The 9,693-nt window shown below is 41.1% G+C and overlaps 1 protein-coding gene across 1 annotated transcript; it reads right to left on the minus strand.

The window, feature by feature from the left end:
• Positions 1–4,699: 4,699 nt before the first annotated feature.
• LOC118733934 lies at positions 4,700–9,624 on the minus strand. The gene is made up of 4 exons (XM_036463571.1): positions 8,439–9,624; positions 8,307–8,377; positions 8,139–8,242; positions 4,700–5,817 (listed from the first exon to the last, which is right to left on the minus strand). Exons 1-4 carry the CDS (start codon positions 9,610–9,612, stop codon positions 5,544–5,546), a joined length of 1,623 nt encoding a protein of 540 aa, XP_036319464.1. The 5' UTR covers positions 9,613–9,624; the 3' UTR covers positions 4,700–5,543.
• Positions 9,625–9,693: the final 69 nt, after the last annotated feature.

Below are 9,693 nucleotides of genomic sequence, written 5' to 3' on the forward strand. Positions count from 1 at the left end.
CATAGGCAATAAATTTGTTAACGGATCGGAGGTGTCCGCCCAAGAAGCATCTTATAATATTTTGGGTCTCCATCTTTCAGAAGCCAGCGAAGGAGAAATTTTTATTAATACGTCACACCCAGACAAAAGAGTCAGAATGGTGAAGCCGAAAAGTGATCTAGAAAGGCTTCCTGCTGATTCAACTGATATTTATGTACCGAACTTGCTGGATCATTATATTCAAAGGCCAAGTCGGCTAGGGCAACTCTGTCTTGCTGATTTTGCTGCATTGTACCGATTTTCAAAAACAAGAACAGTGTCTACACTTGAAAACGAGGACAATGAAGAAGTCGAACCAGTTGATGAAAATTCTGAAGCAAACGAGCTCCGGCTTCAATTAAATGATAGGAGCGGTTTCATCTGGAAGAGAAAGCGCCCTCTTATATTAAGGTGGAGACGTTTTAGTGTTGAATTTTCTCGATCAGACTACTTTCGGGAAATGGCTATGCTATTTTATCCCTGGCGTAGCGAAGCAGCTGATTTAATCGATGCTGACATAGAACGAGTTTGTAATGACAACAAATCAATTATTGAAGAGAACAAGCAGAAATACGACAAGTTCTCAGACCGTGAGCTCGAAAATATTTTAGAGAACTTAAATCAGCAAACAGCAGAGGAAGATGTTCAGGTTGATGTTACCCCTTTCTTGGATGAAGAGTTTAGAGCACTAGCTATTCCAGAAATCGGCAATGATGTCCACGTATTTCAAAGCGATGAGCCACAGGACCCAAACTTGGAGGAGGTCAGGCTCATAAGACTACCTATACTTATTCAAAAAAATGAGCTGCTCTCAATTGTGCGCTCCTTGAACAGAAAACAGCGGGAATATTTTTATCATGTTCACCATAACATGAAACTGAAGAGACACTTTTACGAATACGTCGGAGGCGGAGCTGGAGTAGGAAAAGCCGATTAATTTCCGCTTTATACCAGTCACTGACAACACGAGCAAACAGCTTATCCGGCAGTAATCCCGAGACAATTAAAGTCTTATTGTGTGCTCCTACAGGAACAGCTGCATTTGGGATTGGAGGCGTTACTTTGCACTCGATTTTTTCCTTACCGATAAACCAATCCTCAACTGAATTACGACCTCTCAGCAATGATAGTGTTAATTCTATCTATTCAAGCCTAATAGACCTTCAGTTAATAATAGTGGACGAAATTTCAATGGTCGGTGCCAAAATATTTGGATATTTAGATGCCCGTTTAAAGCAAATATTTCGCTCTAGCGAGTATTTTGGAGGTATACCATTAATTGTTTTTGGCGACTTAAAGCAACTCTCGCCAGTAGGAGACAGATGGATTTTCTCCCCAAACCAATTGGATCCATATAGCGCAATTACTGGCACACCACTTTGGGATTTGTTCCGTTTCTTCGAACTCACCGAAATAATGCGCCAAAGAGAAGATCAGGCATTTGCCGTTGCTCTCAACAACATGTCCGAAGGAAATATGACATCTGATGATATCGAGCTTATTAAAGCAAGAGAAACCAATTTTAACGAGATACCCAACGACTGTATTCATCTTTTTTATTCCAACGCGGATGTATCTCTATATAATACTGCAAGATTGGCTAAAATCGCCACAGAAGAGTTCATCTCTACAGCGAAAGACAGTGTGAAGGCGAACTCTCTTTCGGAGCGAAGTAAAACGGTTATATTGGATGCCATTAAGAATTTTAAAATATCGGAGACACAAGGAATGTGCTACGGTTTACAACTGAAAACCTCTGCAAAATACATGATTACGGTCAACATTAATACTGCAGATGGTTTGGTAAATGGAGCTACGGGCCGACTAATGCAAATTGACCATCGAGGCCCCGAACGGACACCAGTAATTCTTTGGATGCACTTTTCCGAGCCAGGAATTGGAGTAATAGCACGTTCCAAAAAGCCTCACCCCCACGAATCGAGCTGGACACCAATTGAAAAAGTAGTGCGCACCTTCCAATATAGAAGAAACGAACAAGTCTCGATAGAAAGAAGGCAGTTCCCTATAATACCAGCAGAGGCAATAACAATACACAAAAGCCAAGGAGCAACTTACAGATTGGTTGCTATTCATACTAAGAAGGGAATGAGCCGATCAGCTTTGTACGTCGGATGCAGTAGAGCAACAAGTGCTTCAGGACTATTTATTGTAGGTAATTTTATTCCACCTAGACCTTTTGGAGGCAACGAAGTTGTCCAAGCACAGCTGAATATACTTCGGACATTAAAAAAATTAGAGACGCACTACAAATTTGTAACTGAGCGCCCAGATAACACTCTTCTATTGTACTATCAAAACATAAGAAGCTTAAGAAAGCATATCGATGACATTAGAAGTGACCACCTTATATGTTCAGCGGATATCATTTGTTTTGCCGAGACTTGGACCCGTCCAGAAGAAGAATTACAAATCGAAGGCTATAGTATTGTGGCGCGTATCGATGGAGCAACTGAGACTGGACAAAGCCGCTCACGGAATGGAGTAATAATTTACTGTAAAACTGGTAATGAAAGTTGCTTTACCACAAGTTTCATTAAAAGTCATCATGTAGCCGGAAAAGTGTATCAGTTTCTGGCGATATCAAAACCAGACTTGGCAATCGCTGTAGTATACAGAAATCCATCTTTTTCATTACCAGCATTTAGAAGAATATTGGAAGAAGATATAAAGGAGCTGAGTAATGGAAATAATGGAGAATTAATAGTTGTTGGAGACTTTAATGTCTGTCGCATTACGTCAAATGATGTTCTTGGAACGCGCTTGAGCCAACTAGGATTGCATTCCTTACTGGAACATCTTCCTACTACAAAGCAACAAACCGCGATTGATTGGTTATTGGCAAGTTTTTTCTGCAGACAGAACAAGGGCGATAACATATGAAACCTCATTCAGCGACCATGACGGGATATTTTTTAGTGTTGGCGATTAATGTTATTATATTTTCACATGTACCACATACGTTTGTATTTAAACACTTTGTTGTAGAACACCTTAATTTAATTTATCATAAGTCTTTTTGTTTTATTTAATGTATTTGAAATTTAAAAGTAGTAGATAAAAATTAAATAAAGAATAAAATAACAAGTAAGAAAGTCTAAGTTCGGGTGGAGCCGAACATTAAATACCCGGCGCAAGTATTAAATATATGTTTTTCACCTTTCCGAAAGCTACCGCTAGATGGTAAGCCGGGGTGTATCAATTTTGAGTAAATTAGCGTCCTTCAATTTCGAAATATTGCAGTTTAAAGCATTTCTGAAAATTACCGCTATATGAAAAGCGGCTGTAAGTTTAGTCCGATTTCAATTATTTTCAACATTTTGCTTTTATGTGGCAAGCACAATAACCATACCGAGTTTGGTACAAATTGGTATAACGGTTACCGAGATACATATATGTAATCATAAGTGGGCGGTGCCACGCTCATTTTCCAAAATTTTATCATAAACGTATTTCTTGGTAAAGAATTGTTGCAACCATCAATTTTGAATAAATTAGCTTCAATATTTACTGATTTATCGAAGATTTTGTATTTCTTGAAATTACCGTTATATGGGATGTGGGCGTGGTTATTGTCCGATTTTAAAAATGGTCGGCCATTTGGTATGCTGTGCTAACGCCAACAACTGTGCCAAGTTTGGAAGAAATTGGTGCAGCGGTTACCAAGATGTACACATGTAACCATAAGTGGGGCGTGGCTACGCCCATTTTCCAAAAATTTATAATATTCTTATTTTTCGTCTAAAAATTATTGCAAATATCAATTTTTAATGAATAATCTCCAGTAGTTACTAAAATATCGCAGTTTTCGAATTTCTGAAAATTACCGTTATATGGGAAGTGGTCGTGGTTACAGTCCGATTTAGCCCATTTTCAATACCAACCTACCTTGGATAAATGGAAACCTACATACCAAATTTCGTTGAGATATCTTAATTTTTGCTCGAGTTATCGTGTACACCGACGGACGGACAGACAGACATGGCTTAATCGACCTCTCTATGCATTCTGAGCATTTATGTATACATTTGTCTATATCTATCTCGATTCGTTTTGGCTGTTACAAACAAGCGTTATGTGAACAAAGTTAATATGCCCTTGTGCACAAGTGCGCTCGGGTATAAAAATTAACTGAACACATAAGGAAATTTGTATGTACGATGTAAATATTTGTTAGATATTTATAAAAAAATAAATAGTATTTTCATATTGAATATTTTTACGCTGAAAATTTAGTAAGAAGTAGTAGATGAAAGACAGCTTTTTTATTTTCATGAAAGGTATGAAGGCTTCGGCATAGCCGAAGACAGCCCCTTTTTACTTGTTTCCTTGTGAGAGCGTTTCGAGACTTTTGTTCGCATTTTGTTCTTTACTAAAAAGTTCCCGAAACTTTTGTTCTCATTTTGTTCCCATTCAAACTGCTCTTAATAGTTTAGTTCCCGTTTAGTTTTTTTGCGGGGAAGTTCTTGACATTACGTTATGTTCTCGTGCATAACTAAACAATAGGCGGAACGTTTTCTGGGGGCCTACTTTAAACTAAAAAAAAAAAAAATTTTACAGCATATTAGAGATCATTTTGCACAACAAAATTAAATTGCGAAATTAACACATGAATGTATGCAATCTAATTGGTGAATTTCGAGACATTGATTCGACCGCACTGACTACAACGTTTTACTTTACTTATTGTTTTTGTGTTAGTATTTTTTTATCGTCAAAAAAATTAACACAGCGCAAATTGTTGAGCACATTTCTTCTATTAAGTGTTTCTAAATATTTATTTACCTAAAAATATTTGTATTTAAACTTCGTTGCTTATATATTAAATATACATATGTAAGCATAGTGTGTATGTACAAATGGAATGAATATTAATTTCCTGAAATATACTTTTATGAAAAATACTTTCTTTTTATATTTTACTTATTTATTTTCAGCAAAGTTTTATATGCTGTTCTTAAATGTCGGCGATGGTAGGGAATTTAGAATAATTCTATTGCTTGGGAATAAATATGTACATACTTTCAAATGTATATGTATTTAGGTCTTGACATGTATGTACTTGCTCGCCCTATGGAAACATTTTACATACATATGTTCGAAGGGAATCAATAATTTTCGTGTTCTTTTTTTAAGCGTGAGTTTTAAGAATTATGCTATTTACTTACCCTATAATGAACGTACATGTATGTATATTGTTTATGTATGTGCACAAGTGTTTGTATGTAAATATGTCTACCTATTTATTTACCTACCACTGGCTTACATTCACGAAAAATCAATTCCATGTTCAACTCTTAACTAACTAATTATTAATGAATACTAAGTATGTATTTACTTACACCTACAACCTATACAGATGCATGTAATGCTTTTAACATTTCCATATTACGTAATATTCGTACATTTCAGCCTTTCGCTTTTTATTTTGTTCCGTGCAAGTATGTAGTATATGTATATGTACGTACGTAAGCATGTCTTACTTGTACTTCTGGGTCCTTGTTAGTCTAATCGCTATTTAAGTCCTCACCGATGAGGCTACGATCCATACCCTTCCAATTGCTGGAATTCAATGCAGCTGCTGTAATGCCATACGTACCGCTCGGCAGTCGCTTTTGTCGACACAACGCTATGCGTGTCTTGCTGGGCGATTGCGGTTGCAGTAGCGGTGATGTAGCCTGCGGTGAGTCCATGTCGTCGGTATTCTCTTCCGGGCAGCTATCCGATGGTGAAGCTAAACGCTCACGAGTTTTTATGGATTTTTTGAGGCGTCGCAAAAATCTGATGGAATTGAAGATAATAAATAAAAATAAGTAGGACGTTAAGTAAGGTTAGATTGCGCTGGCAGGGGACGCATTGGAAATTTATGATATAGTCCTCAACAGACTCTACCTAATAATTCTCCTGACAGATGTGACAGTAGGGATAAGCTAAGATTCCTAACCTTACTGCCTGAATGGATAAAGAATTGTTGGAACCCCCAACAGCGGCGAGAGCTGCGACTTTTCAAAGACAAGGAGCTCCTTTGACCACCTCGCTTCAGAGGTATCTTTTCTTGCTACGTCTTCAGCCATTAAGTTTCCTGCAATTTCGGTCTAGCTTGGCACCCAAATAAGCTTAATAAAAATGTACTGCGAAGCTATTGAGAGAGAGATCAGACAATCCCTCGAAAGTTTTGGGTATGCCGCTATTGTGCTCAGGGTGCTGATAGCTGCTTGGTTTTTAGATTACATACATATATGCTCATCTAATGAAGCGGCTCTTGGAGTTTTTCGAGAGAAAGATTCTGCGAAAGATTTACGGACCTTTACCCGTTGGCGCTGGGGAATTCCGCATACGATTAAACGATGAGCTGTACGAGCTTTACAACGATATAGACATAGTGCAGCGAATTAAAATTCAGCGGCTCCGCTGGCTTGGCCATGTCGTTCGAATGGACACCGACGCTCAAACTCTGAAAGTATTCAACTCGGAACCCGCTGGGGATTACAGAGGAAGAGTGAGGCCCTCACTGCAATGGAAAGACCAAGAGGAGAAGGACTTGGCTTCACTTGGCATTTCCAATTGGCGTCAGTTGGTACGGAAGAGAAATGATTAGCGTGCTGTTTTGGACTCGGCCAAAATCGCCTAGGCGGTTACAGCGGCAATGAAGAAGAAGAATACATATATACTTATCTCTCAAACTGACGTCACGCTCTTCAGCTTCCCTAATGGCAGCTACTTTTGCCTGAAAAACACGGCAGCGGTTTGAAAGTCTTCACGTAGTTTTGGTGGAGAGCTCCCGGAAGTAGATTCCTCCACCAAATCTATCTATAAGTTTCGACCCACCTATGAAAAGGTTCACTGCTCACTTCCTCCAGTTAGCCAGTCACTCCCAATCATTCCCTGAAGAAATTCAGGTAGAGAAAAGACATATTGGAGATGGAGTAATCTGTGAATAGAGACCCGCCAGAGCTCCGGAGTATCCAGTCTTTGATCTGGTGTTCAAGCAACGTCAAGAGGCATCCGTGTTCTTCTGGCGAGTGGCTCTGTATTTTATTGCCAATGGCGGTTGTGTTACAGCGCCAAACAAGAAGAAGATTGTGTGCGCGGAGAAAAAGAGTCGTTGATTTTGAGCGTCGTCATGGAGGCCTAGTTTTAGCTTAATGTGCTCTGCAGGTAGTAAAAGCGGTCATCATTGTTTTTGGAGGGAAGAGGGTTAGGCTGTCTCAGTGAAAAAGCTAGAAAATGTTTATTTTTAAACACAGGCCATCAACTTTATTTCCCGACGCTACCGCAAGAGAGCAATAAAACTCCCTCTGATGGCTGAAAAAGCTCCGAGATGTAGAAGTTAAATAAAAGTGGGGGAGAGGGCACCATCCTGTGGGATGCTTCTTATTTTTTTCTGTAGACCACTCAAATAATTCGCATTCCACCGTTTAAGTCCCTGTTGAACAGAGGATTCCTCAATGTGGAATGCGGCCAGCAATCCTAAGACATTTATCTCAAAGGGGCGGTTTCGTTGTCTATAGAAACCATGTTGAAGCGTAGTGGGGTCAGATTGGAGGTTAAGTATGGAAGTAGAAAGATATCAAGTGTTTTCGTCACCCACCTTTGTTGGCTGGTTTCCCGGTATTTAGTATTGGGACCATTCTCCATGCTTTCCACATACCACAATGACGACAGTGGGCAACGAAAAATTTAGCACCTTAGTGAAGTATTACACTCCCACCGGACCTAAGTGCTTTAGTATCAAAAAGTATAGTCCATCGAGGGCTTTGGCTTTGGAGGCTTTTACCTTCTCGATGAAGACTTGAACTAAGTTGTTGGTTAAATGAGCTCTGGGTTTTAGGAGGTCGTGCAGTCTTCGGGTCACTTGACCCACAGAAGGATGCAGTGTTAAATACCGGCTAAGAGAGCTCCCATATTTCTTTCGGGTCGTAAGAGGTGCCATCACATAATATAAATTTCCACCCTGTCATTGCGCTTCGTCAGATTGGAAGAGACCTCATGGCTGACCAAATTACCTCAATATTTTCAGAAAATATGCGGACTGCTAACCACTGCGCATATTTTCTTTTAAAATTATAATGCTAATTTGTTTACTTACTGCTACTACATACCTTATTTGATTTCCAATTGCACGCAAACGATTTATTTTACATTTCGGCTTAACTGTTTCGGTATCTTCTTTTACAATGCTGGGTGAAATTCTCCGCAGCAAGGCCTGTATAAGTAATGGAACAAAATATTTATGACATAGCAATAAGCATGTCTTAAAATCTACTTACATCAGCTACTTCTTCTTCGCTCAGACTCTCCTGCTTTCGGGGACGTTTCTCTCTATTTGGCGAGTTCAGACCTGAAATTCGAAAAAAATCATGCCATTCCCGCTCTAGTTTTGGAAAAAATTCTCTACTTACGCCGCGGCAGTGGCCTTGAGGCAGTCAACTCCTTCGGAGACACCAGACTTTCCGATGAGGAAGAGCTACTCGCCACCGGTGGTCTACTATTGAGTCGTCGCTTTGGACTCTTGCGTGTGGTAGTTGCCGATGCCGGACAAGTGTGGTGATGCGAAAGACAATGCTTACTGCACACATGCCCGCTGCTGCTCGGTGTTGTTGTCGAAGTGGTTAGCGACTCCTTGCTCGGTAAGTCGAGCTGCTGCTTTGTGGGTGACTGCGTTGCGGAGCATTTGGATGACTTACGTTCACGCTTTTTACTGCTGCTGCGACGCTGATGGGTAAAGGAGCCGCCTTTCCCATCCGACGATGGAAAGTCATAGAGTCCATCTGAGTCAGTGAAAGGCAGTTGATCTTTACGCCCGTAGAAGTGCGGTGAAAAGCGGCCCATGCTAGCGCGTTCGCTCAGCGGACTTTCCGAACGTGACGACACTGGTGAGAGACCCTTTTCATTGCCGTCGATTTGTATCACAATGGAAGGCAGTTGCAGTTGTGCCATTTGATTGCCCGCGCTGGTGGTGCAGCTAGCGGCACTCGTGCTTGTCGGCTGCTGCTGCGGCTCGTCCACTTCGATTAAGACGTGCTCTGCCATGTAGGCACCTAATGTTTTGAAGCGATTGCTGCTCAAACGGCTATCATCCAATTTTTCATCGACATGGTCAGTACCGATACCTTCATCGTTGGACTCCAAAATGATTTCATCAGAGAATGTCTCAGAGTCGGAACGTGGTCTGTGCAGTTGATCGGTGCTGCTGCCGGTCGCGCCGCTTTCGGCGTCCGTTCCCTTGCCATTGGTTATATTCTCCTTGCAGCTGGCGAGGGCGGAGTTCTTGCGTCGGTTCAAAAGATTTACATGCAGAGAGAGCCCACCACTGGAATGGCCGCTGCCTGGCTCATCCATTTCGCCGGGATACAAAGGATTGCTTGAGCCGCAGCGGCTTGGCCCAGGGCTTGCCATGCTCGAGTAGCCGGAAGAGCTGAGATTGCTTTCGGAGATGGTGCGGTCGGCACGGCTGCACATTGTGAAGGGGCTCAGGTAGCACATACCAACCGGGTTCGGTGGCATTAGGCCACCCGGGTTGCACGTTTTCGTGGCCGGAGATAATGGTTCGGTGTCCGATTCCAGTTCACTCATGTTGGAAGTGACGGTAATCATGGGTGGTACAAAAGGAAATTCTAGCGAGTTGGGTTTATCGAATTGTTTTAAGAGCCTGCC

This window comes from Rhagoletis pomonella, unplaced genomic scaffold (genome assembly GCF_013731165.1).
Source record: "Rhagoletis pomonella isolate Grant_MI unplaced genomic scaffold, Rhpom_1.0 Rhpom_scaffold_00002, whole genome shotgun sequence".
Taxonomy (NCBI): Eukaryota; Metazoa; Arthropoda; class Insecta; order Diptera; family Tephritidae; genus Rhagoletis; species Rhagoletis pomonella.

Bases quoted from the DNA above. Each gene is read 5' to 3' on its own strand.
- LOC118733934 (XM_036463571.1), bottom strand. From the start codon at position 9,612: ATGAGTGAACTGGAATCGGACACCGAACCATTATCTCCGGCCACGAAA. The intron at 8,378-8,438 runs GTAAGTAGAGAA...TTCGAATTTCAG, and splicing joins CTCAAGGCCACTGCCGCGGC to GTCTGAACTCGCCAAATAGA. The intron at 8,243-8,306 runs GTAAGTAGATTT...TTACTTATACAG, and splicing joins GCGAAGAAGAAGTAGCTGAT to GCCTTGCTGCGGAGAATTTC.